General features: G+C 51.8%; 1 protein-coding gene across 1 annotated transcript; it reads left to right on the top strand.

Annotated features, from left to right (window-relative positions):
* Positions 1–107: 107 nt before the first annotated feature.
* Positions 108–24,941, top strand: NPC1L1 (NPC1 like intracellular cholesterol transporter 1). Its single transcript, XM_035119174.3, has 19 exons — positions 108–263; positions 3,480–5,023; positions 6,511–6,611; positions 7,383–7,555; positions 10,019–10,147; positions 10,476–10,658; positions 11,166–11,280; positions 12,431–12,558; positions 12,775–12,921; positions 13,452–13,541; positions 14,842–15,032; positions 16,072–16,199; positions 16,439–16,568; positions 17,434–17,489; positions 17,672–17,822; positions 18,005–18,236; positions 21,657–21,770; positions 22,485–22,647; positions 24,194–24,941. Exons 1-19 carry the CDS (start codon positions 210–212, stop codon positions 24,388–24,390), a joined length of 4,026 nt encoding a protein of 1,341 aa, XP_034975065.3. The 5' UTR covers positions 108–209; the 3' UTR covers positions 24,391–24,941.
* The last annotated feature ends 1,876 nt before the right edge of the window (positions 24,942–26,817 follow it).

Genomic DNA, 26,817 nt, shown 5'->3' with positions numbered 1-26,817 from the left:
AGGTCAGAAGAACTTCAGCTCCACTTTCAGGTTAATGATAGCAGAGGTTTTACAGCCTTGGCGCAGCCTGATTGGCTCCACAGATGTCAGACCAGGGCTGCTAATAACTGGGCGTCTGGTGGACTCGGGACAGGCACCTTGGCACAGCAAGTCCTGGGCACTCCCTCCTTTGTGAATCTTCTGTCTGGGACTGAGGAAAAGCTGCCAGGATGCTGAGCGCCATCCTGCTTGCCTTGGTGCTTTCCAGGGCCGGGTTGGGCCTGGTGAGTGAGGTCAGGGGCCTGGTGGGGGGATGATGGAGGGAAGGGCAAGAGGGCTATAGGAGCCAACAGGCTTCGAAAGGCCTTGGGCAACTGAGCTGTTTCTTAGGGGAGCAGGATGAGATGGAACTAAATGGGCAGCCCAAGTCCATCTCTGTCTGGTTTCAGCTGCCCACAGAAAATGGGTCCTATATCTCTGGACTGCCAGGGAACAACAGACAGGCCTTGTTCAACTTTGCTTTCCTAAGAAGTTCACACTGGTTTACGAAGGTATAAATCATACAACTGTAGAGTTGAGAAGGACCCCAAGGGTCATCTAGTCCAAATCCTTGCAGGGCAGGAATTGCAGCTAAAGTATCCCTGGCAGATGGCTGTTCAACATCTGCTTTAAAATTTCCACTGGTGTCTGTCACCTTCAAAGGGAGTCTATTCCGCTGTCAAACGGCTCTTACTGCCAGAAAGTTCTTCCTAGGGTTTAGCTGGAATCTCTTTTCGTCACTAGAATCCACTGGTTTGGGTCCTGCTGTCCAGAGCGGTGGAAAACCAGCTTCCACCATCAGTAACAAAATAGCATAGCAAGTACATGGGAGACAATACTGCAAGCAATATTGACAGCCTTGTGGAAGAGGTGCCTCGCCTCTCCATCTTGCTCCACATCTCCTCGAGGAGTCCCAGTTCTTGCAAATTCCAAATCAGTCTGATGCGATCCACCCCTCCTGGACAGATCAGAATTTAGTTGTACTTTCACAGTTCCAATGCAGTTCTTGGCTCAAAAACAAGGCCTCCAAATATATTTTAATGTGTGCGTTTTGAGAGGAAACTGGGATTTTAGTGCAGATTCTCACACCCAAGGAGAAACCTAGTGGAACAGAGAGGCCTGGTGAGACAATTATCTACAGTTGCAAACTCAATAGGAAGAATAGGGCAGAGGGCTTTCTGGAGGAGGTCTTGCAGTATGTCAAAGAGGACACAGAGCAGCATCGCTCCAAATGATCATTGTGTGCGGTAATGCTGGGCCCCAAGAGTAACTTTGTACTGGGGACATGTTATCCCCTTGGCGAAAATGCCCAGGGAGATATTCAGATGGAGAACGAAATCAAGGAAACATCCAAATGAGGAAATGCTGTAGTAATAGGCAGGGCCGGCGCGTCAATTCAGGCGACCTAGGCAGCTGCCTAGGGCGCCAGAATGGAGAGGGTGCTGGCCAGCGCCCCCCCCCCCAGTGCTGAGTGGCTTCAGAGGTGCAAGCCTGAGGGCACCTCGCAGCTGTAGAGCCGCTTCAGGCCGCTATCCCAATGTGCACGCGTGTCTCCGGAGAGCGGCCTGAAGCCGCTCTACAGGCTACAGCTGACAGGCACAGTGAGGTGGCCCCAGGGTTGCACTCCCGCGCGAAGCTCCGGAGGGGAGCGGGAGCCTGGGACCACCTCCCTGTGCCTCTCAGCTGTTTTTTAATTTTATTTTTATTTTTTCTACTTTCCCCTCTATTTTTTCCCTATTTTTTTATTTTTATTTTTTCTATTTTCTATTTTTATTTTTTCTATTTTCTATTTTTACTTTTTTATTTGGGGGGGGGGGCAGAAGGTGATCTCGCCTAGGGCGCAAAAAACCCTAGCACTGGCCCTGGTAATAGGCAACTTCAGTTATGCTTGCCTAGGCTGTGGGTACACACCACACTTAGAGATAACATTTCTAGATGCCCTCAATATCTGTGCGCTAGGAACAGTAGCACAGAGCGGGGTGCCTGGGACTTAAGTGGCACCAGAACTTGGTGCAAGTGATCTTGAACCAGCTGGGAATAGCGACCATAGAGCTATCTGATTCAGTGTATGTGCAAATAGACAATTGCAAAGAAAATCCAACAGTCACATTTGAAACTTCCGAAAACCGAGAGGACTGGGAGAAAAAGGAAGTTGCAAGGGTCAAAGTCAAGAGGGTCAATTCTCTCCAAATATTTGGGGTTTGTTTAAAACTACAGTATTAGCTAGAATGTATACACTGCAGATCAAACGAGGTAAGCTGTTAGAGAGGCAAGAAGATTCCCAATAGAAAATGGAAGTCTTGTTCAAATGAGACCAAAAAGGAACACGAAAATGCAGAGAAAAGTAAGCAGACAGAAAGGAAAGCAAAAAAGAAGAAGAAAAGTATTTGAGGAGCAAATTGCTAAAAACAGAAAGACCACGAGCAATGAAAGGTCTCTGGTAAGTTGCTAGCAGACAGACAGTTAGGGAGGCAGTGGAGTGTCTTTGGGTGGTGAGGGGGTGACTCAGAGAAGCAAGAATGAATTCTCCGCTTCTGTCTTCACAATAGAAGAGACCTTGACTTTCACAGGAAGGAAGTTTGAGGAACTGAAGACTCAGAAACTCCAGCGGGTGCAGAATGCCACGGCGAGACTCCTTACTGTGATCCTTGCTGTGGGATCACATTCATCCATTGCTTTACCAGCTGCACTGGCTCCCGGTGGAGTACATGGTCAGGCTTAAGGGGGTGTTTTTGACCTTTAAAGCCCTATGCGGCCTAGGACCCTTGTACCTACGGGACCGCCTTTCCTGGTATGCCCCGCGGAGGACCTTAAAGGTCCATAAATAACAACACTCTGGAAGTCCCGAGCCCCAAGGAGGTTAGATTGGCCTCAACCAGGGGCAGGGCCTTTTCAGCTCTGGCCCCGGCCTGGTGGGACACTCTGTCACAAGAGACTAGGGCCCTGTGGAATTTGACATCTTTCCACAGGGCCTGCAAGACAAAGCCTTTGGGCTGGACTCAATCTAACCTCCAACCCCTCTCATTTATTTTTTTGATGGAACCCCTTATATGGGATTTGTATATAAATTTTCCCTCGGCTCTTTTTGCTGGGCCATGTAGGACCAGCGTGGATAGTTGGCCCCAGTGAATATTTGACGTTTTCTCCCCTTATGGCTTTGTTCTATAGGCTACCACTAAAACGAGGCTGCATTTTAAACTGTATTCTAACTTACATTTTAATCAACTGTTTTGTTGTTGTTGTTGTTGTTTTGTTGTTTTTAATGTTTTTACTGTATTTATATTCGGTTTAGCCGCCCTGAGCCTGGTCTTGGCTGGGGAGGGTGGGGTATACATAAAAAATTATTATGATTAAATTTATTATAGTGGTGACAAAAAAGTCTAGACCTAATTGACAAAATAAATACTAAGAAATGACCAGTTCTGTGTGGCATCTCTCCCTCCCCCTTCTATGGGACCAAGGCGGCTGCCCTCACACCAATCCATAAGGCAAAATACTGCTCCTTCTACGGAAACTGCGGCAAGAACCCTGAAATCGGTTCCAGTCTTCTCCCGTCAAATGTCCCTTGCATCTCCAACACGCCGGCCCGGAAGCTCAATGGCTCCCACCTCAACCTCCTCCAGGCCATCTGCCCGATGCTGTTCACGGGGGCCGATGATACTTTTGCCTGCTGCTCCGAGGCCCAGCTGCAAGACCTCGGGAGCAGCCTGGCCATGTCCCAGGTGATTTTGTCTCGCTGCCCGGCCTGTTCGGAGAACTTTGCCAACATCTACTGCCAAAACACCTGCAGCCCAGACCAGAGCCTCTTCATCAACATCACCCGCTCTTTCAACCGCACCGTCCAGGGGGAGGAGAAACAAGGGGTCTTGGAGTACCAGTGCTACTACAGCCAGCGCTTCGCTCAGGAGTCCTTCGACTCTTGCAAAGGGGTGAGGATGCCGGCCACGGGCGGCTACGCCATCGGCACCATGTGTGGCAAATACGGGGCCACCTTGTGCAACAGCCAGCGGTGGCTGGATTTCCAGGGGGACACAAGCAATGGGCTGGCCCCTTTGGCCATCTCCTTCCAGCTGGTGCCCGAAGGCTCTGCCCCAATTCAGGATGGCATCGTGCCCCTCAACGGAACGACCTGGAAGTGCAGCGAGGCAGTGGGCAATGGGACCAAGGAGAGGTGTTCCTGCCAGGACTGTTCCCAGGCATGCCCTGCAGCCCTGGACCCTCACCCTGCCCAGAAGCCCTTCCAAGTGGGGGAAATGGGTGGGGTCCTGTTCCTGTGCACCTTTCTCTTCCTCCTCCTCATGGTACTGTTTGTGGCCTTCCTGCTCCAGCAAGGGTGCTCCTGCTCATGTCGGAAACAGAAGGAGGAAGGCCCCAAGAAAGCCATGCCCGGGCCAACCTGTTCTCAGAAAGCGAGCCAGGCCACCCATGACTTCCTGGCCAGGATATTCAGCCGCTGGGGCACACTGGTGGCCTCCTACCCTGTCACGGTGATCACCATCTCGGTGGTGGTGGTGATAGGGCTCTCCAGCGGGCTGGTCTTTCTCCAGCTGACCACAGACCCTGTGGAGCTGTGGTCCAAACCCGACAGCCAGGCCCGGAAGGAGAAGACCTTCTACGACGAGAACTTTGGGCCCTTCTTCAGGACTAACCAGGTCATCCTGACCGCCAAGGACCGTCCCAGCTACACCTACGACTCCCTCGTCCTGGGCAATAAGAACTTCAGCGGAATCCTCTCCATGGAGGTTCTGCTGGACCTGTTGGACCTGCAGCAGAGGCTGCAAGGCATCGAGGTCTGGTCTGCGGAGCATGGCAGGAACGTCTCTCTGAAGGACATCTGTTACGCGCCCCTGAACCCTCAGAATGCTACCCTCTCCGACTGCTGCGTCAACAGCCTGTTGCAGTATTTTCAGAACAACGTGACCCGCCTGAATATGACGGCCAACCAGACGATGAGGGGCAAGAATGGCACTGTGGACTGGCGGGACCACTTCCTCTATTGCGTCAAGTAAGCCCTGGCCCCCAGGGGACCCTCTTTTTTTACATTTTAGTGGGACAGCGGCCTTTGTTTTGATCAGGCTGAGCTGGAGCAGGGTGTGTGGGTCTGGCTGAGTCCTATGTCTGGAGTCAGGAACAAATGACCTCCTGTGCCATCTTGGCACAGCCCTCAAGGCGGGAGGTGAGGCTGGGCTGTCCCGGGAGCCTGGCTTTTGTTGGCAGCGCCCAAGGGCAGCCTTCAGAGTGGAGGGTTGGCAACCTCCTGCTGGCTCCGAGTCTCTGCTCATGCTCCGCTGCAGTCCAACAACAGCAGAGTTCTTCCTCCCACAAGTGTCGTTGTCCCTTTGCCTGTGGCTCAGGCTTAGAGCCCCTGATCGGCAAGCAGAAGGTCCTCTGTTCATCCCCAGCATCATTTCTAGGTAGGGTTGAGAAAGGCCTGGGAACCTGGAGAGCCGCTGCAAACTGAGGTTGATTGAGGGAGGGGGGGAGAGAAACGTTTTGGCTCTGTGGCCCCCCACCCCTCCACGGCAACGTGGGCAGGTGGTGAGACCAATCAGGTCACAGCATGAAAATAGGGATGTCTTATTCCATAATAATAAGGATGATATTATTTATACCACACCCATCTGACTGGGTAGCCCCAGCCACTCTGGGCAGCTTCCAACATATATAAAAACATAAGTAATCATTAAAAAACAAGCTGCTTTCAGATGTCTTCTAAAGGTTGTACAGTGGAACCTCGGTTTTCGAATGTAATCCGTTCCAGAAGACCGTTCGACTTCCGAAACGTTCGGAAACCGAGGAACAATGGGCGGTCGGCAAAACCCATTGAGGAAAAACAAAAACACGCAGCAGAAGCCTTTCGACTTCTGTGGTGTGTCCGAAAACGGAAGCAATTACTTCCGGGTTTTCGGCGTTCGGCTACCGAAACGTTTGGCTTCTGAGACGCTCTAAAACCGAGGTTCCACTGTATAGTTACTTATCTCCTTGGCTCGGGGGTGGCATAACTCCATACCCTCCAGCATTTCTCCGATGGAAATAGGGACAGCCTAAGGAAAAGCGGGACATTCCGGGATCAAATGAAGAACTGGGATGATGGATTCTGTAAATCCGGGACTGCCCCTGGGAAACAGGGTCTGGCGCAAAGCACCTTGCAAGCCCCATGCCTTCGCCCCAGCCAATGACCCTTCTTTTTTCAGGCACTGGCAGCTCAAGCAAGTTCCTGGTGTGTGCAGCTGACTCAGCAGGATTTGGCCCTCCCGTCCTTCAGCAGTTTAGGGCTCCTAGTTGTGCCCTGCCCGCTGCTTCTCTTCCCGCCCCACCTGCAATTTTAGGTGTGGGGCAAGCAACTGCCTTTTGGGGGCCACAGTTGAACTCCTGGTGGGGCAATTTTGGCTTGTGGGCTAGGAGGTTCTCCACGCCGGAAGCAGACAGCGCTTCCTAGAGGGTCCTTAATGCCGGTCTCTCACTGGGTGTTCAATTCCTTTGCCTTCGCAGCTCACCTCTCTCTTTCCAAGACATCACCGAGCTGGAGCTGAGCTGCATGGCAGACTACGGAGCACCTGTCTTCCCTTTCCTGGCCGTGGGGGGGTATCCAGGTAGGAGGCATGCCCACCCCCACCCCCCGGAAGGAAAGATCGGGTCTTTTGTGTCATGCACAGATTGGGCTGCCCAGGCAGCAAGAGGCTGCGGTATAAGTGGTATTAAGACTTTTTTAAGGTCACGGGGCGGGGGGTTTGCACATGCACATGTGCTATTTTGGTGCTGTGGCAACCACTACAGCTTATGTTATTTTATTTTAAAAAAATGCTTTTTATTAACTTTTTGTTACAACACAGAAACACACACACACACACTAAGATATAAGGGCAATTAAGAAGCAAACTAAAAAGAAAACACAAAACAAATGACAAACATATGACCATAAATCAGTACGCTCTTGCACACGGACCCATGTTACCCATAAATAGCTTATTCCATTTTTTTCTGTTTTTTTTCCTTTCCCCTTCCTTTCTTTTTTTAGAAATGAGTGATGGGGGGGGGGAACACAAATGAAAATAAAAGAAATTACATTTCTGCACATTTTTATACAGATGTGCGTAATCTTTATCCATCACCTAATATATTCTGTATAAACTCGTTCCAAGTATCATTATACTCATGCAGAGAGGGAATTCCTGAGGGCCTCAAGATGCCCCACCTAGTCTGGTCCAGCAGTGGGGCCTGGCGAAACCACCACACCTGTGGCTTGAGGGAGATGGGGGGGCTGTGTGTGAGGGAACAAGGGCTCCGGGGGGGGGGCTTGCTGCCTTGCGGATGTGCCACCCCCAACCTGCCTCTCAGTGACCTCCTTCTTCTCCGCCTGACAGAGGAGGAGTACTCGGAAGGCCAGGCCCTCATCCTGACCTTCTCCCTGAACAACTTCCCTCTCAGTGACCCCCGATTTGACTTCGCCATGTTGTGGGAGAAGCAGTTCCTGAAGATCGTGGAGGAATTCCAGCGGGAACATGAAGACAGCTACACGGTCGCCTACATGGCAGAGGTGGGTGCTGCTGCTGCCCCGCCAGGGTCCCCACCGAGGACCCTCGTGCCTCCCATTTGCCATTAGGGGTTGGGGCTAATGGCAGGGGTCACTTCATGCCACTGCGGTCAGCGGTGCCCTACATCTGCCGGCCAGAACCAGCCCATTCCACTGACCGGTGGACCCCAGGTTTGAAATGAAGGTCCAGGTGCCTGGCCAGCCCCAAAGTGCCCTGCTAGACTGGTTGGAGAGGGTTATACTCCATCCCCGCTCCCCTCCTGTGCTGTGTCTACTTTATTCTTCAATAATAATAATAATAATAATAATAATAATAATAATAATATTCCTTCAGTAGCACCTTAAAGACCAACTAAGTTTTATATTTTGGTATGAGCTTTCGTGTGCATGCACACTTCTTCAGATACACACGAAAGCTCATACCAAAATATAAACTTAGTTGGTCTTTAAGGTGCTACTGAAGGAATTTTTTTATTTTGCTTCGACTCAGACCAACACGGCTACCTACCTGTAATAATGATAATGATAATGATAATGATTTAATATTTATACCCTGCCCATCTGGCTGAGTTTCCCCAGCCACTCTGGGCGGCTCCCAATCGAGTGTTAAAAACAATACAGCATTAAATATTAAAAACTTCCCTAAACAGGGCTGCCTTCAGATGTCTTTTAAAAATAGGATAGTTGTTTATTTCCTTGACATCTGGTGGGAGGGCGTTCCACAGGGTGGGCACCACTACCGAGAAGACCCTCTGCCTGATTCCCTGTAACCTCACTTCTCGCAATGAGGGAACCGCCAGAAGGCCCTCGGCGCTCGATCTCACGATAGGGGTGGAGACGCTCCTTCAGGTATACTGGGCCGAGGCTGTTTAGGGCTTTAAAGGTCAGCACCAACACTTTGAATTGTGCTTAGAAACGTACTGGGAGCCAATGCAGATCTCTCAGGACCAATGTTATATGGTCCCGGTGGCCACTCCGAGACACCAGTCTAGCTGCCGCATTCTGGTTTAATTGCAGTTTCTGGGTCACCTTCAAAGGCAGCCCCACGTAAGAGCGCATTGCAGTAGTCCAGGCGAGAGATAACTAGAGCATGCACCACTCTGGCGAGACAGTCCGCAGGCAGGTAGGGTCTCAGCCTGTGTACCAGATGGAGCTGGTAGACAGCTGCCCTGGACACAAAATTAACCTGTGCCTCCATGGACAGCTGTGAGTCCAAAATGACTCCCAGGCTGCGCACCTGGTCCTTCAGGGGCACAGTTACCCCATTCAGGACCAGGGAGTCTCCGCCCCGCCCCCTGTCCCCCCAAAACAGTACTTCTGTCTTGTCCGGATTCAACCTCAATCTGTTAGCTGCCATCCATCCTCCAACCGCCTCCAGGCACTCACACATTCACCACCTTCACTGGTTCTGGTTTAAAAGAGAGGTAGAGCTTTTTTGCTGTCCAAATCAGTCAGGTTGGTGGCGGAGGAGAGGAGAAAAATGTGCCTGGAGAGCCTGGTGTTCATCATTTTTACACTTTGGGATTTTTCAAGTACTATGTCCCTCCCACCCCCGTGTGCCTGGAGAGCTTGAGCTGAGTGGGCATAGAATCAGGGGCACCGTCCCCTGAAGTAGCAGCAGCTGCTTCATCTCTTGGCTGGTGCAAGGAATGTGGAGGGCCGGCCTAAGTTATGCGCTTTGAGCATCTTATGTGCCTGAGAAGCCAATGCTGAGCTGGCCTTGCCCATTGGTTGCTGCTTTTCCATGCTCAAGGTGAAGTATTCGAAACTCCCATTGTTTTGCGACAGGGAATTTCATTAGCGCAAGCAGTTTCTGAGCTCTGGGTGCAGTGCTGCGGCTGAGATTTCAGATAAAAACTGCAGAGTGGAGGGAAAGGAGGACCTTTTCTGACTCCCCACTTCCAGCTGCTCTCTGAATACTGGATAAGAGACCCTCTTAAGACGATTACGGGGGCAGTGGGGGCAGGCAGGGGAAGGACTAGACCTTGTGAAAAATGAACGTAATATTTTAGCTGCATGCAGTTCATTCATTTTCAGTTTTGTATTCTTGTTATTTAAAAAAGTGTGCCTAGACATTCTGTGGTGGCTCTCATAACCTAGGTTTAAGGTGCCGTTCAGCTCCTAGCTTTCCTGCCTCAGTTTCTAACACTGTTAAGGTGGGATCACATCAACGTACAAAATAAATATATAGCAACATTTCAAGAAAATGCACTAACAGTTATGGAACAGAGCACGACTGAACCAAATAGTCACACGTAATATCATTAGGGCAAACATCTCATACTAATAAACACTGAAACAATGCCAAGCAATAAAATGCAAACATCCAAATAGCAGCAAAAGCAATACCTGCCCTCCACCCGCCAGGAAGGCAGGTGGAAAGTCTTACCCTTGATGGCTCCAGCAGACTCTCCCCTATAGACTCTTAAGGCCCTCTTATTCTCTCCCCCCCCCATATACCTGCAGCGTTCACTGGAGGACGAGATCAGCCGCACCACCTGGGAGGACCTCCCCATCTTTGCTGTCAGCTACCTGGTGATCTTTGTGTACATTGCATTGGCCTTGGGCGAGTACTCCAGCTGGAAGCGCATCCTGGTATGAAGGGGCTTCCCCAAGGCAAGACGGGTGGAGGTGGCCACACCCGAGAGAAGGAGGAGGAGGAGCGGGGGGGGCAGAGGAGTTCCAGCCCCTCCTGCAGCATCAAAGCTTCCAGTATTTAAGGAGCTGTTGCTTTCCGAGTGCTTCCGGAGTTTGGTGCCACCACGGAGAGAGCCCTGCTCTTCTTCTGGACCGGAAGAGGTTTCATGCCTCTCTGGGTGTAGAAGCAGGTGCAAGGATGTAATACAAAGACTGGGCTTGCCTCTGTGTGTCCTCGCTGCTGAGGAGCATCCTCTCGTCACCATGCCTTCCATCATCTTTTCAGGTGGACTCCAAGGTGACGCTGGGCTTTGGAGGAATCCTGGTGGTCCTGGGGGCTGTGCTGTCGTCCCTGGGCTTCTACTCCTACATAGGGCTGCCCTCCTCCCTCATCATCATCGAGGTCGTCCCCTTCCTGGTGCTGGCGGTCGGTGCTGACAACATCTTCATCTTCGTGCTGGAGTACCAGGTGCGGGAAATGCCCGGAGGGCAGGAAGTGCCCTTGGCTACCAAGGCTTGGCATGTCCAGAACAAAGATGTTTTTGCTGCTTGAACGGGAGAAGAAACAGAGGCAGGAGAGGATCAAGCAGTGGCAGCCATGGCCCTGCTCTTGTTAGGCAGAAGCCCCCGGCAACGGGGGCAGGAGGTGACAAGCAGCATGCTGCTTGGGGGCCCAGGTCTACCACCCCTCCCAGCTGTCCCCGGCCTGCCGCCCAAGGCAACTACGTCACCCAGCCTCATGGGTAGGCTGGCCTTGTCCAGAACAGAGCAGCTCTCCTACTTCAGGACTGCTGGGCTTTGGGAAGGAGAATGGGGTCTGAGAGAGCCCGGATTGGAGGGGCACCTTTGCACACAGCTGAAGCTAGACCACCTCTGTTTGGGAACCCCAGAAGACACCTTGACTTCTCCGCCTTGCTGCTCTGTGGGTGAGGACCCCCCTTTCTCAGACCCCCCCTTCCTCTGCCTCCCACTACAGCGGTGTGAGCCACGGCCTGGGGAGACGACGGAGCAGCACATCGGGCGGGTTTTGGGTGACGTGGCCCCCAGCATGCTCCTTTGCAGCCTCTCCGAAGTCATCTGCTTCTTCCTGGGTGAGCAAAGCCACTCCTTCTCCGAGGTTGGAGTTGGGTACAAAACCTTGGTGGCCAAATGCCGCCAGGTTTGGGCAGAGAAGGGTGGCAGGACTCTCGGGGCTCATCTCGACTTCTGCCCATCCTGCCACTTCTCCCCGGAAAAAGCCCATCTTTACCTCTGAATCTCAGAGCAAACGTCAACCAGGTTTTCTGTGGACGGATGTTTGCACCGATTCAGTGCTAAAGAGCAGGTTTTCCTGGGGAAATGGTGGGGCTGATAGAAAACGGTCTAGAATGTGGAAGTGTGACGATCCCTCCGTCAGGCTTTGGGAAATGCCTGACTAATCTGATTTTGCAAAGCTTCAAGCCTGGGAGTCTCTAGAATGCAGAGCTGCTTTGGGGCCCTTTGACTGGCGGCTGCTGTCTAGCTGCACGGACAGAGACCACAACTCAGGTTGTGATGGAGACACGGTTCAGGCAGAGAGGGGCTGCCAAATGGGCCAGAGGCCTCCTTGCAGGGATACCCTCATTCCGGCCTTGTGACAAGGCCTGCCTGCCTGGGGGTGAGCGAGTGCTAGAGCAGGCAAAGCTGCAAGGGGATAGGGGCCCTGAAAAGCCAGGAGAGCCCGGATGTGGGCTTAGCTCTGAGAGCTGAAAAGAAGAATACAAGGGAATGGCAGTAGCTCAAAGCTAAAAGCTGACCCCGACTCGCCCTGTGGCCAGAAAGCCAGGGAGATCCACCCCGTGCCTTTTTTTCCATGGACATCCAATGGAGCTGAATGTTGGAAGATTCAGGACAGGTAAAAGCTAGGACTTTCACGCAGCGTCTAGCCAAACAGTGGGTCTCCCTCTCAAAGGTGATGGCTCCCAATCTGGCTGGCTGTAAAAGAGGATTAGATGAATTCATGGAGGAGGAAAGGGCTGTTGTTGGCAACTGGCCAGGATGGCTTGGTTCTGCTTCCACAGTCAGAGGCAGCAATAATGCTTCTGATTCCCCGTTACTGGAAGTCACAGTTGGGGAGAGGGCTCTTGTGCTTGGATCCTGCTTGTGGGTTTCCTAATAGGGCAGCTCATTGGCCACTGTGAGGACGGGATGGACCACTGCCTTTGGCCTGATCCAGCAGCCAGGATCTGCTGCTGGACCTTACGCCTCCCCTGCTGCTTCTAGGTGGCCTGTCGGAGATGCCGGCTGTCCGAACCTTTGCCTTGAACGCTGCCCTGGCCGTCCTCTTTGACTTCTTGCTCCAGGTGTCCATGTTTGTGGCTTTGCTGTCTCTGGATGCCCGCAGGCAGAAGGTGGGTGGGGCCTTTCTTTTAAAGTGTATTTTTGAGGTTGGAGGGTTCCCTTCCTGACTGGGGTTGGAGGCTCCCCACTGCCCCAGACTGATGCTGGACTCCCAGGCAGGTCCTGAATTGCCTGCTGTGGCAGAGGGTCCCCAACACCTCTACTCCTCCTCCTCCCCAGCCCCGCACTCCGACAGGGTCCTCAGCTGGCACCCCTTTTACCCACAGGCCTCTCGCTTTGACCTGTGTTGCTGCGCCCGACTGGAGGAAAAGAGCCCAGAGGAGAAGAAGAAGAAGCCAAGAAGCCTCCTTCGCACCTTCATAGAACGCTTCTATGCTCCCTTCCTGCTCAACAGCTTCGTCCGGTTCGTGGTGGTGAGTGCTGCTGGCTAGGTGACGGAGGGTGGTTTTTTCCTGTGTGTCTGTGAATCCAAGGCATAGAGCAGGCAAGGTGGCAAGAGAGGGGCAGGAGAGAACACAGGGTGTGGGGAGAAAGATCCTTCTCTCTGAGCCTTCTTAACCAACTCCCCCTCGGTGGCTGTTAGTCATGGAAGCCATATCTACCTCCTCCAGGATTAGAGGCGGGGAGACAGTCACAGGAGAGAGGGTGTGGCCTGCAGGTCCACGGGGGCCACCACCAAGCAGGCCCTGGTCAGGATGGGACACCACCTGGGGAATCCACAGGCCCACCCACATGCCCTGAGGGCCATGATGGGTGGAGAGAATGGGGAGGTGGGAATCCATCTGACACATAAAATAATGGCCTTCAGGTGAGACTTGTGTGCTTCCTGGGAGCTTCCTTGGTCCCTGGTTGCGGGCAAGGGAGGACTGGGATGCTGAACTGGACGCTTTGGCCTGATCCTGCTGCTTCACCTGCAGAAACCCTCTTGCATTCTTACCTTCAGATGCTGCTCTTCATTTTCATGTTCTGCGCTGGGATCTTCCTGATGTTGCATGTCGAAGTGGGGCTGAATCAGGAGCTGGCCGTGCCCACGGTGAGAGCTGGCCGGCCTGCTGGTCTTCTGGGGCAGCGATGATGATGGTCCCCCAGGGGGTGTCTCCACAAGGAACTTCCTTCAGGGAACTCGAGGACTTGGCTGAGTCTGGGTGCTCTGCAAAAGGCTTGCTGTCCCCAGCACCTTCAAGAAGGGAGCTGCTTACTTCTAATTGGCTTCCTCCAGTAGCTTTGTTAATTAAATTATTTGCAGTTTTTATAGCTCGCTCTTTGTCAAATGTTTTCAGCCCCAGAGCAGGGGACAGAGTAATAAAAAGAAACAGAAAAACATCAATACAAAAAAAAATTACGGTACAAAATAATATACACAACAGTTCTGTCGGTCGGCAAGCAAGCAAAATGACAGCAACATTAAAAATAGTATTTCCTGTTTAATGAAGTATGGGTCAGCAGGGCTGCAAGTTAGTGATGTGCTGGTAGATTTGCTGATCTCTTTTCTACATACCAGCCTTCCCAGGTAGCATCCAGGGTCTTCCGGGGTCTTTGAGGCCCCCCCCCCATTTTATTTTTAAGCTGTCCTCATGGCTGACCTGTTCACTTCCTTCAGACGCCTCATTTCCACTGTCTTCCCATGGCTGCTTCGGTTGAAGTGGCGAGATTTATCCCTCTCCCCCTTTTCAAGATCTCCAGTGGCTGAGCCTATGGGGACAGTTTTTTAAATGTCCACCTCCGGTCCTCCATTCTCTGTTTAATTTCCAGTAGCAAAGGGCCAAGAGCCTTCATTGAGGGATGAAAGGGGCAGGGAGGGTGATGTTAAGGGCTGGCCCTGGGCACAGGGAGGGCAGAGCAGCTCAGAGTCTGCTGGGGCTCCTCTCTCGGGCTGCTCCTTCAAGGCAAAGGTAGCAGACAGAGGGAAGGAGATGGACCCACCCTGTCTCCAGTGGACAGCCGAAGAAACCAAATGTTGGAAGATTCGGGGTAGATGAAAGAAAGTTTTTCTTCATGCAGTACATAGTTAAACTGTGGAACTCCTTCCCACAAGAGGTCGTGATGGCCTCCAACCTAATTGGGTGTAAAAGAGGATGAGACAAATTCATGGAGGGGAGGGCTATCAATTGTTCCGAGCCACAATGTCTATGTGCTCTGTCTCCATGGTCCAAGGCAGTGAAGGCTTCTGAAGACCAGTTGCTGGAAGCCACTGGAAGGGAGAGCTGCTCTTGTGCTCAGGTCCTGCTTGCAGGTTCCCTGCCCCCCAGGCATCTGTGAGAACAGGATGCTGGATGGGCCACTGGCCTGATCCAGCAGGTTCTTCTTATGTCCTTACGCTCTGCTCTCCCCAGGATTCCTACATGCTGCAGTACTTCCAGTACCTGAACGCGTACTTCATGGTGGGGGCCCCAACTTACTTCGTCACTACGCCAGGCTACAACTTCTCCACGGTGGCAGGGATGAACGGCGTCTGCTCCAGCTCAGGCTGCGATGACAACTCCTTGACGCAGAAGATCCAGTCTGCCGTGCAGTTCCCGAACGTGTAAGTCCCTTGGAGGAGCCGTTCTGCTCCTGTAAAAAGGGTGTGGGTGAGTGTACAAGAGCGCCCCCCCCAGTTTTGCCCTCAAATATGCCAGAATATTATTGCATGCTCTTTCCTCCACATACCTGCCAGGAAACATAAGGAAAAAATAGAGAGAGGGAGGGTTCCTGGAGGGTTCGTCTCTGAGGGGCAGAGAAAAAGATGCTTTGACTAGGGAGGGTGTGGTGGTAAACGAGCAATTGCAGAAGCTATTTAGCCCTGACCCTTCCTGGGGGAGATGTAGCTGCAGACCCCCAGGCAGATGCTAGAAAGCAGCCTGGAGTTTGCTTCATGCAGGAATAGAAATAATAATAATAATAATAATAATAATAATAATAATAATAATAATAATTTATACTCCGCCCACCTGGCTGGGTTTCCCCAGCCACTCTGGGCGGCTTCCAACAGAACATTAAAATACAATAATCTATTAAACATTAAAAGCTTCCCTAAACAGTGTGGTCTAGCCCTCCAGGCTCTAGAAGAGGCACAGGAGATGCTTAGTGGTCTGTGGGGCTCCAGAGGGCAATAATCTCAAAATCAAGGCAGCCGCCAACCAGCTGAGGACCAGACAGACAACATGCAGCTTCTCCTGATATTTTGAGGTTCAGCATCAGGCCCAGGATCAGGTGCCTGGCAGGATTAGCCCAGCTTCCTGCATCTGATCACCGCCAGATCAGCTCCATCCCTCCTCGTTCCACCTCACCAGTGGTACCTCAGGCTGTGCTTGGCAAGCCAGTCCACAAGCGCCGCTGCTGCTTTTCATTTTGCACCTGCCTCCAAGGGCAGCCCCTGCCCTGCAGACCACGGGCGGTGCTCCTGGAGGGGCCTAAGGCCTGGAAGATGGCCAAGGGAGCCCGTGACCCCCGGGGAGGAGCAAGTGCCCTGTGCCTGCCTCCCGCTCTCTTGCCAAGGTCCCCTTCCAGCCTTGGGCTCTCTCTTCATGGCTGGCCATGGGCCTCAGCCCCCCTTCAGGCCACTGTCTCTCCCCCCCCCCCAGGTCCTTCCTGGCCATCCCTGCCTCTTCCTGGGTGGACGACTTCATCGACTGGCTGAGCCCCTTTTCCAGCTGCTGCCGCATCCACAGCTTCGGCCCAGACAAGGGCCAGTTCTGCCCCTCCACCGACAGTAAGCAGAGAAACCCGCCAGAGATTCTTCAGCTGCGGTTCTTGCATTGCAGGGGGTGGGGCTGGATGACCCTTGGGGATCCCTTCCAACTCTACAGCTCTATCATTCTATGAAAGTATAGGGGGTGGTGGGACATCCCCGGGGGGGGGGTGTTTCCCTGCCCAAGGTTGCAGCTGCAGGGGACCAGAGATGCCTGCCTGGACCTGGGGCTCTGCCTCTCCTCTGCTTCTCTCCCCCAGCTTCCCTGTCCTGCCTGTTGAAAAAGTGCATGGCTCTGACGGGCGGGACCCTCCGGCCAAGTGTTGAGGAGTTCCACCGGTTCCTACCCTGGTTCCTCCACGACATGCCCAACCTGAAATGCCCCAAGGGGTGAGTACTGCAAGCACCAGGGTGTGTGTATGTGTGGGTGTCAGGGTCTGGGCGATTGTTCCTGCAGCAAGGAATGATCCCCTCCTCCCCAGAAAGGGTCTCCTTGCCTGGCTGTGCGTTGTAGGGGCACCTCTGCCGGAAGGGGTGACCAGCTGCTGCTCCGAGGCTGAGGAGCGGCCGGATTGAACCTGTGGAGCCCATGAGGCCAGGCCAGGCTGGGCAGGGTGCCTATTGCAGTGGGTGGACTTTGCCAGGAGAGCAGTAGGAGGAAATGGCCCACAAGGAGGTTGGTATGGAGCCCATGGATTTTTCCTGGGGGCAACTGGACCTCTGTGGGGAGATGGTTCCAAACCCAGGCCCTGAGGGAGAGACCTCTGAGGCTGTCTTGATGTGTGAGCCATCCATGGGTGGGTGGGGCTGGGGGAGGGCTTTTCCCAAGCCATTTTTTGGGGAACTGCGGGTGGCAGTTGCCTGCTAGCCAGCTGGGCTGCCCTAAGCCTTTCAGTGTGGTGTAGTGGTTCGAGTGCTGGATTTAAGACCTGGGGGAGACCAGGGTTCAAATCCCTCCACTCCACCACGAGGCTCGCTGGGTAACCTTGGACCAGCCACAGTGCCTCTTAGCCTAGCCTACCTTACAGGGTAGCTGTTGTGGTGGTGAGGCTAAAATGACGAGATGGGGGCGAGGAGTATGTATATACCACCTTGAGCTCCTTGGAGGAAAGGAGGGGGGATAATAATTGCAATGAATAAATCAATAAAATAAAAAGGGCTCTGGGGCCATTTCCAGTTTGCACCTGCTCCATTGGGTCTGACATAGGGAATGTTTCTGTCTGACACTCAACATGCCCCCCATCTCTTTTTCCAGGGGTCTTGGTGCCTATGACACCTCTGTGCGGCTGGGGCCAGATGGGGAAGTCATAGGTGAGTGTTCCCCCCCCCCATCCCCCAGAGGAAAAAGAAGCTCCAGGTGCGAGTTCTGCCGCCCTGCCAGGAGGGCACCGACTCTCTTGCTGCGGCAACCAGGGTTGGCGGAGGGATAAGCAGATGGGGAGGTGGGCTTCTGGCTTCATATACATGCCAGTGCCTGTCTCCTGCCTCCACAGCATCCCGCTTCATGGCATACCACACGCCCCTCAAAAACTCCCAGGAGTACACGGCAGCCCTGAAGGCAGCCCGGGAGCTGGCGGCCAACATCACCGCTGCTATGCGGCAGGTGCCCGGCACGGACCCCAACTTCACGGTCTTCCCATACACGTAAGATGTCGGGAGCGGCTGGGGAGGGACCGGAAAGGGCATCTTGCCCTTTTTTTGGGGGGGGGACTGTCCCTAGTTTCCCGGCTCTTCACCCCTGGGGTCAGCGAGGCTCCGGGGAGAGCGGCAAAGTGGGTCTCTTTGCCTCGCTGGTGTTCCCACGGCCATTGTGGTTTTTCCTGCAGGATCACCTACGTGTTTTACGAGCAATTCCTGAGCATCGCCCTTGCGGGAGTCGTCAACCTGGCCGTCTGCTTGCTCCCCACCTTCCTGGTCTGCTGTGTCCTGCTGGGTATGGACCTGCGCTCAGGACTCATCAACCTGTTCACCATCATCATGATACTGGTGGACACCCAGGGAGCCATGACACTGTGGGGCATTTCCTTCAACGCCATCTCCCTCATCAACCTGGTGACGGTAAGCCAGCCCTTGCCTGCGCACCTCAGGCAGAAGGCCTCCCTGTGGGGCACAGCTCTGGCTTTGCAGGGTGGAGGCGGTAGGAGAAGGCACCCCTGAAACTCACAACAGGGGGGGGGTGTTTTCCAAGGGTCATCGTGGAGTTCCTTCCAAGGTGTCTAGCCTCAAAACGGGATTCCACCTTCTGGCTTTGCGAGTCTGCAAATTCTACACAAAATCCTCCCCACCCCATATTTATCCTGAAAGATCTACATTGGCGCCCAGTACGTTTCCGAGCACAATTCAAAGTGTTGGTGCTAACCTTTAAAGCCCTAAATGGCCTCGGTCCTGTATACCTGAAGGAGCGTCTCCACCCCCATCCTTCGCCCCAGACACAGAGATCCAGCTCCGGGGGCCTTCTGGCGGTTCCCTCACTGCAAGAAGTGAGGTTTCAGGGAACCAGGCAGAGGGCCTTCTCGGTAGTGGCACCCGCCCTGTGGAACGCCCTCCCATCAGCTGTCAAGGAAATAAGCAACTATCTGACTTTTAGAAGACATCTGAAGGCAACCCTGTTTAGAGAAGTTTTTAATGTTTGATGTTTTATTGTGTTTTTAATATTCTGTTGGGAACTGCCCAGAGTGGTTGTGGAGGCCCAGCTGGATGTGCTGGGTATAAATCAATAATAATAATAATAATAATAATAATAATAATAATAATAATGCAATTTGATGTGAGGCACATGGAAGCACACTATTTCCACACATTATCCAGCTTGCACACGTACTTTGTCGAACACATCTGCTAATATTTGCTTTCCATCACAGTATTTTAAAGGAATTCCATCCACACCAACATACCCAAACTGGGAGTTCGGGGTGGATGAGAGACAGTTGGGGCGACAGGTGTGTGGGGTGCAGAACAGGAAATGAAGATCATGGGGAGAGATGAGCATCAGCAAAGTGAAGAAAGCAAATGCTCCTTATTGCATTCTCCCAAGAGAGAGTTGAAAATCTGATAGGCAGCATCTATGCTTTGGAACTCCCTGCCTATTGACATTAGGCAGGCGCCCTCATTGTATTGTTCCAGATACTTGCTGAAAACTTTAGTTCAGCAAGCCTACCCAGAAATTTAATGTAGTTACCCACATTTGTTTAAAAATATTTTTCTGTTTCCTTTCCACTTTATCTTATATACTGTATATGTATTTTTTAAAATGGTTTTTGTTGAATTTAGGTGTTTTATCGATAATTTTATCATGTACACCACTTAAAGAGTTTTCTCAGTAGTCTATGAATTGTCCAAAATAAAGGGGGATTTTTAAGCACAACTGCCAAGGACCCCTCCTTTTGAGGCCAGCTCTAGAAATATTAAGCAGTAAATAACTTTGGCTTTCTTCCCCCAAAGCCCATAGGACACAAAACTCAACAACACATTTGTGCAGTATCCTTAGAACACTAAGGTAGACATAATACATCATGGCAAGTTGCAAAGATTTTAGTGAGAAAACAAGGGAGCCAGGGGGTTCTTATATGTAAGAATATTTGTTTGGGAATAAAGGAAAGGAATTTTGTCACATACATTTTACCTGATTGCACAGAACTTGGGGCAATGCAGCACTTTCTGGGGGGAAATGTTCTAAGAGAGCATTGATTTAGATGGTTCTAAGGTGATTGTGATTGGGAGAGAGAAGCATAGCGTAAATTTAAGGGGATCATTTGATGGCAATTGATTGGTTTTGAGACCAATGGCTCCATCACTGCTAAGCCTTTGAGGTAGCCAATCAGAAATTTATTTAGAGGTTGATTCCCCCTCTCTATTGATCACCATAAAAAGACTATCCAATTCAAGTCAGTTGACTATTAACTAAGAACATAAGGAAAGCTCTGCTGCTGGATCAGGCCAGAGGGGGCTCTCCTAGTCCAGCATCCTGCTCTCACAGACGCCAGCCAGATGCCCATTATCAGATGATGCCCACAAGCAGGACCTGCATGCAACAAGTCATTGCAAAGAAGGGATTTACCTGTGAATGGGTGTTCTGAAATATAACTCCAAATAGCTGCCTGTTCAGAATTTCCTGAAGGGGGTGCCAAACCCTAGACACCTGAAAGGGAGCACCGTTGGACTGCATCGAAACAGAGGTTTTCGTCCACCGTAACAAAAATTATCAGGGAGCTGGGTTTATTTCCTAGCATTCAAGAGAAACTTTGTGGAGGGGGTTTCTCGGCACTTCACCCTAGCCAGCCTTGGTCCTGAGCTGCAAAGCTGTGTGCCTATTTGGCAGAGACACAGCAGCTTGAAGGTGAAGGGTAACGGTGGGAAGGGTAAAGCTGCTGCTGCTTCTCTTCCCCCTCTCCATTTTCCTGATTACAAGGATTTCCTTTACCAATTCACCTATGAGCATTGTAACCACTGGAAAAAAATGCAGAAGATGCCCAGGGTAGGTTGGACCATACAGTATTTCTCCTTCAGTTGCAACAGAAGCAAGGTGCAATTTTTTTTTCCATTGCTGATCAGGTCAAAATTGCCACACATGGTACAAAAAAACAACTGGGGCTTTTTGGCCCAGCAAATGTGCCAGGTGGGCTTTGCAATAATTTGTTGTTGTTTAGTCGTGTCCAACTCTTCGTGACCCCATGAACCAGAGCACGCCAGGCACTCCTGTCTTGCACTGCCTCCCGCAGTTTGGTCAAACTCATGTTTGTAGCTTCGAGAACACTGTCCAACCATCTCGTCCTCTGTCGTCCCCTTCTCCTAGTGCCCTCAATCTTTCCCAACATCAGGGTCTTTTCCAGGGATTCTTCTCTTCTCATGAGGTGGCCAAAGTACTGGAGCCTCAGCTTCAGGATCTGTCCTTCCAGTGAGCACTCAGGGCTGATTTCCTTCAGAATGGATAGGTTTGATCTTCTTGCAGTCCATGGGACTCTCAAGAGTCTCCTCCAGCACCATAATTCAAAAGCATCAATTCTTCGGCGATCAGCCTTCTTTATGGTTCAGCTCTCACTTCCATACATCACTACTGGGAAAACCATAGCTTTAACTATACGGACCTTTGTAGGCAAGGTGATGTCTCTGCTTTTTAAGATGCTGTCTAGGTTTGTCATTGCTTTTCTCCCAAGAAGCAGGCGTCTTTTAATTTCGTGACTGCTGTCACCATCTGCAGTGATCAAGGAGCCCAAGAAAGTAAAATCTCTCACTGCCTCCATTTCTTCCCCTTCTATTTGCCAGGAGGTGATGGGACCAGTGGCCATGATCTTGGTTTTTTTGATGTTGAGCTTCAGACCATATTTTGCGCTCTCCTCTTTCACCCTCATTAAAAGGTTCTTTAATTCTTCCTCACTTTCTGCCATCAAGGTTGTGTCATCTGCATATCTGATAATAATAAAATAATTTAATAACAAAGCTACTCGTCCTGCTTCACAAGGGCTCTGTTCCTCCCGGCAGGCTGTGGGCATTTCGGTGGAGTTTGTGTCGCACATCACCCGCTCCTTTGCTATCAGCACGGAGCCCACCAAAGTGGAGAGAGCCAGAGAGGCCACAGTCAACATGGGGAGTGCGGTGAGTTGTGGGGAGGGGGCCATATGTGGGATGTCTGTGGCTTCGTTTAAGATGCGGCTTGGGTGCATTGGGGCAGGGAAGAGAGACCAGGCTTTGATCTTTCGAATGGTGACACCCCCCCTCCCCCTGCCTCTCACCTTCCATTCTGCTCAATTCATTGCATCAGAATTGTGATGCCCTGCAGTGCCCCTTAGGCTCGGTGCCTAGTGCGGTGTAACTGGTCACGGTGCCCTATATCCGCCTCTGGAGAGGCCCTGCCTTCATGGGGCCTTTGGAACTGGTTCGTAGAATCAATGAATTGTAGAGTTGGAAGGGACCCCAAGGGTCACCTCCCTGCAATGCAGGTATCACAGCTAAAAAAAATCCGATGCTCCCCCTCTCCAGAATCAGTTGTGCTCTTCTCACTCCACCCTGCCCCCCCCCCAATGAACACACTGCTTTGGGAACCAGCTCCAAGTTGGCACAAGAGCTGCTTAGCCTCTCCCTCCATCCTGCACTTTCCAACTTCCACCCTTGGGAGGTGTTTGTGCCTATCTGGTGGGCAGCCAACTGGGCGCTGGGCTGACTGTGTTGGTGAGGCTGCCAAGGCCATAGCACTCCTTGCCTGCGTGCAGAGGCAGTCCCCGCTGCATGAGCCAGCTCTGCCCCTTCTACTCCATTTGGAGATTTCTGGGTATATAACCAGCCTGTGCTCTCTGCTTGCTCTCCCTCCAGGTGTTTGCTGGTGTGGCCATGACTAACCTCCCGGGCATTGTGGTCCTGGCCTTTGCCAAAGCCCAGCTGATCCAGATCTTCTTCTTCCGCCTCAACCTCATCATCACGCTGCTGGGGGTGCTCCACGGACTCGTCTTCCTGCCTGTGGCCCTCAGTTATTTCGGTGAGCCAGTTTGCCTCCCCAAGCTGGACCCCAACAAAGAGGGGCAATTGCTGAGGAAGCCTGTAATGAAGGGCAAAGAGGACAGGGGCACAGGCAGGTGGAGGCACAGTTCAACAGGAGGGGGAAGTGGGTGCCCACCATTGCTCAGGGTGGGAGAGGACTGCTCTTTCCTGAAGGACTCTAGGGAAGTGCTCTGCAGAGGTAGTTTGCTTGCTGCAAGGGGTTCCTCTCTCCATGAGACCTCGCTCTGGGTTCTCCTCCTGTCGAGCAGGCCCACCTCTTCCTCTCTTCTCCAGGGTTTTTGGAAAGATGCAGATCCAGCTGAGCTTTCATTCGTTCACTTTTTTTAAAAATGCCACTTTCTCACACCCACACAAAAAGATGCTCGACGTGGCTTGCAGCAAAGAAAACAATAAATTTCAAAACCAAACCGTGCGAAAAGAATTTCTTAATAGCACAGCAAAACACATGTAAGCTGTTTAATCCAGTTTAATCTTCAGTGCTGCCTTTACTTGCTTCTTTAGAATACACCCCACTTTCGAAGAGTTGGCAGCACTGCTCTGCACCAAGCCCCCATCACTCAGCATAGTGCCTGTCTGTCCCACGCTGGCATCACAGAGCACACACCCACACACCCATGCCATGCAGGGTAGAGTTAAACTATGAAACTCGCTCCTACAGGAGGCAGCAATAGTCGTCCAACTCGGTGATGGCCTCCAACTCGGATCACTTTAAAAGACATGTTCACAGAAGAGAGGGCTATTGATGGTTCCTAGCCATGATGGCTCTGCTCTGCCTCCACGGTTGGCGGCAGCAATGCTTCTGAATCTCAGTTGCTGGAAACCACAAGAGGGAAGAGGTCTCCTGTGCTCAGATCCTGCTTGGTGGTTTCCCGAAAGAGGCATCTGGGGTGGTCACTGTAAGCATAAGAGGCTGGACTAGACGGGACATTGGCCTGATCCAGCAGACTCTTCTTACATTCTTATGAGCTCCCTCCTTCCCAGCAATCAGACTGCAGCTATCAATCAATCAATATACTTTATTCGACCAATAGTCAGAAACAAAAAAACATTTCTCAATACAAAGATAAACATAAAAAACTGAAGGCAGAGGGATACATAAAAATATAAAAATATAAAACTGAAGGCATCAGAGGGATACATAAATGGGGTATGACCGCGCTACTAAACCTCCTACAGATAACCCACATCAAGACATTCGATTATACGTTTCCGACACTTGAGCGCCAGGAAGAGGAATTTAGCCACTGAGAAGGTTATTTTCCCAGTGGGCTTGTTTAGCAAATATGCTGCCTGCCGTTCTCTTGGTCGGGAACTAAACTGAGATAAACACAGGTCTATAAGATATTGCCTTAAATCATTAAGGCTATGAAACTATCATGACAGTCAGCGCGTCTCTTCTGTGCATGCTCCTTGACCGAGACAGCAACTGTCCTCCAGAATGGCTGCCATGTGGTGGGGGTGCTTCATGTGAGGCTAGGGAGCCTGGTGGTTGACTTTACCTCTTTCTCTCCCCCCCCCCCCAGGGCCTGATAGCATCCACTTGAGTGTGCAGCAGGAGAAAAAAAGCAGCCTGGTCATCGCCAATAGCCTTGCTCTCGAAAGCAGCAACAGGATCCAGAGCCAAGCCCCTAGTGACTGCAGCAAGGCTCCAAAGGACGGAGCCAAACAGGAGGGATCTGAAGAAGTGGGTGGCAGTTGCCCAGAAGGAGCTGGCATCTAGGCAGACACAGGGCAGAGGCTCTGGGCAAGCAAGGATGCTGGCCAGTGCAGGGAGCAAACACAGCAGCCCCCGCAAGGGAGTGTGCCATGTGTGTGCGTCTTTGTGCGCACACCCCAAATAATAATTATTCTCCAGCCCAGATCCCTGTGAGCAAGAGGGCAACAGTGCAGTGTTACCTGTAAGAACCTGGTTCCTAGCTGCAAGAATCTGCCGAATGTGGGCACTTTGTAAACCAGAGTTCTGGCCTTGTCCCAGCCAACCAAGAAGAGCTGGAGAATCCCACAAACTGGTCACCTGTGGCCCCCCAGTTTCTGCAGCCACCAGCCTGGTGCAGGATGTGACTCCAGGTGTTTCTTTCCTCCACAAGATGCTCCTCTGAAGAGGGAGGAGAACCAGGACATAGACTGGGACAGATGTGCGATGGGGCCGCCTTGCCAATGCTTCTGCGCTTCTGGTGGTTGGGGCCTGTCTGAGAACCCCATGGGCATTCCCTTGAGTCCCGTGTGCGAAAGACGGGGTGGGAATGGAATAAAGATCAAAAGCAGCACAAACCACATTTCTTTGTGTTCCTTGGAAATTCTCTGGTGGTTTGTCTCTTGGTCAGAGCTGCCCCTCCCTCTAACTATGGGGCTTCAGAGGTTGCACAGGGTTGCAGAGCTGTGGATCTAGGCGGGAGGGGGAATAATAATGGCCCGCCCCCAACACCCGTTTTTGACCCCCTCCTATTGAAGCCACTTTTTGGTGCCAACCTACCAAATAGCTTTCACCTTAGCCGGCCTGCCTGGGGCAACAGAGAACAAAGGGTGAGCCTGAGTCACAAACTTCTGTGGACTGGTTGGTTTGTCAGAAGCATCTGGTGCCATCAGAACTTGGCATAACCTCATATAAAACAGGCATGGGCAGGTATGGAGGTGGGAGGGAAATAGCTAATTCCTCCAAGGGCAGCAAACGGGGCCTTCGCTAAGACGTCACTGTGCCTTATTTCCTCCAGAACACAGGAGGAGACATAGAGACCCCTCTTCCCCTGTTTTACTCTCTCCTCCACACAAAAAAAATCATAATATTTTGCTTTAGTGATCCCCCTCCCTTTCTATATGGTGGATCCAGGGTGTGTGTGAAAGCAATCCTATAGAAAGCAGCCATGGGCTAATCAGGCCCGCAGAACAACACCTGTTTGCCCAACATCGGGTGTTATGGGTGATGCTGGGGTCGTTTTCATTTTCAGTATGGCTGGGCTGGAAGGCAAGACTGATCACTGGCTGATTGACGGGGCTTGCAAAGGAACCATTTGATGCCAACGTGTCCGGATGTCAAAAACGGGGCACTAGACATCAAGCCCATGAGGAGGGGGAAGAACATATGCTACCACCAGGCCGGCACTCAGCAGCTGCCCCATCTTACATCTGAGGGTGGAGGGCATAAAGATGAATGTTGTTGTTGTTTAGTCATTTAGTCATGCCCGACTCTTCGTGACCCCATGGACCAGAGCACGCCAGGCACTCCTGTCTTGCACTGCCTCCCGCAGTTTGGTCAAACTCACGTTCATAGCTTCGAGAACACTGTCCAACTATCTCATCCTCTGTCGTCCCCTTCTCCTAGTGCCCTCCATCTTTCCCAACATCAGGGTCTTTTCCAGGGAGTCTTCTCTTCTCATGAGGTGGCCAAAGTATTGGAGCCTCAGCTTCAGGATCTGTCCTTCCAGTGAGCACTCAGGGCTGATTTCCTTCAGAATGGATAGGTTTGATCTTCTTGCAGTCCATGGGACTCTCAAGAGCAGGCATCCCCAAACTGTGGCCCTCCAGATGTTTTGGCCTACAACTCCCATGATCCCTAGCTAACAGGACCAGTGGTCAGGGATGATGGGAATTGTAGTCCAAAACATCTGGAGGGCCGAAGTTTGGGGATGCCTGCTCAAGAGTCTCCTCCAGCACCATAATTCAAAAGCATCCATTCTTCGACGATCAGCCTTCTTTATGGCCCAGCTCTCACTTCCATACATCACTACTGGGAAAACCATAGCTTTAACTACCGGTATAAAGATGAATATGAAACTCATAACACTAGAACCCATGGACATCCAATAGAACTGAATGCTGGAAGAAGCAGGACAGGTAAGAAAGGCCTTCATGTTAAACTATGGAACTCGCTGCCACAGGAGGGAGTGATGGCCACCAACCTGGATGGCTTCCAAAGAGGGCTGGACGAATTCACGGAGGAGAGGGCCATCCATGGGTACTAGCCGGCATGGCTATGCTCTGCTTCCACAATCGGAGGCAGAAAGAATGCTTCTGAATCCCATTTGCAGAGAGTGCTCTTGTGCTCGGGTCCTGCTTATGAGATTCTCTCCACAGGCATCAGAGGCTGGACTTTGGCCTGATCCAGAAGGCTCTTCTCATGTTCTTTACCCATACAAGAATTCCAATTGAG

The sequence above is a fragment of the Zootoca vivipara genome, chromosome 6, assembly GCF_965207765.1.
Source record: "Zootoca vivipara chromosome 6, rZooViv2.hap1.1, whole genome shotgun sequence".
Taxonomy (NCBI): domain Eukaryota; kingdom Metazoa; phylum Chordata; class Lepidosauria; order Squamata; family Lacertidae; genus Zootoca; species Zootoca vivipara.
This window is presented reverse-complemented; position numbering and strand designations above follow the sequence as displayed.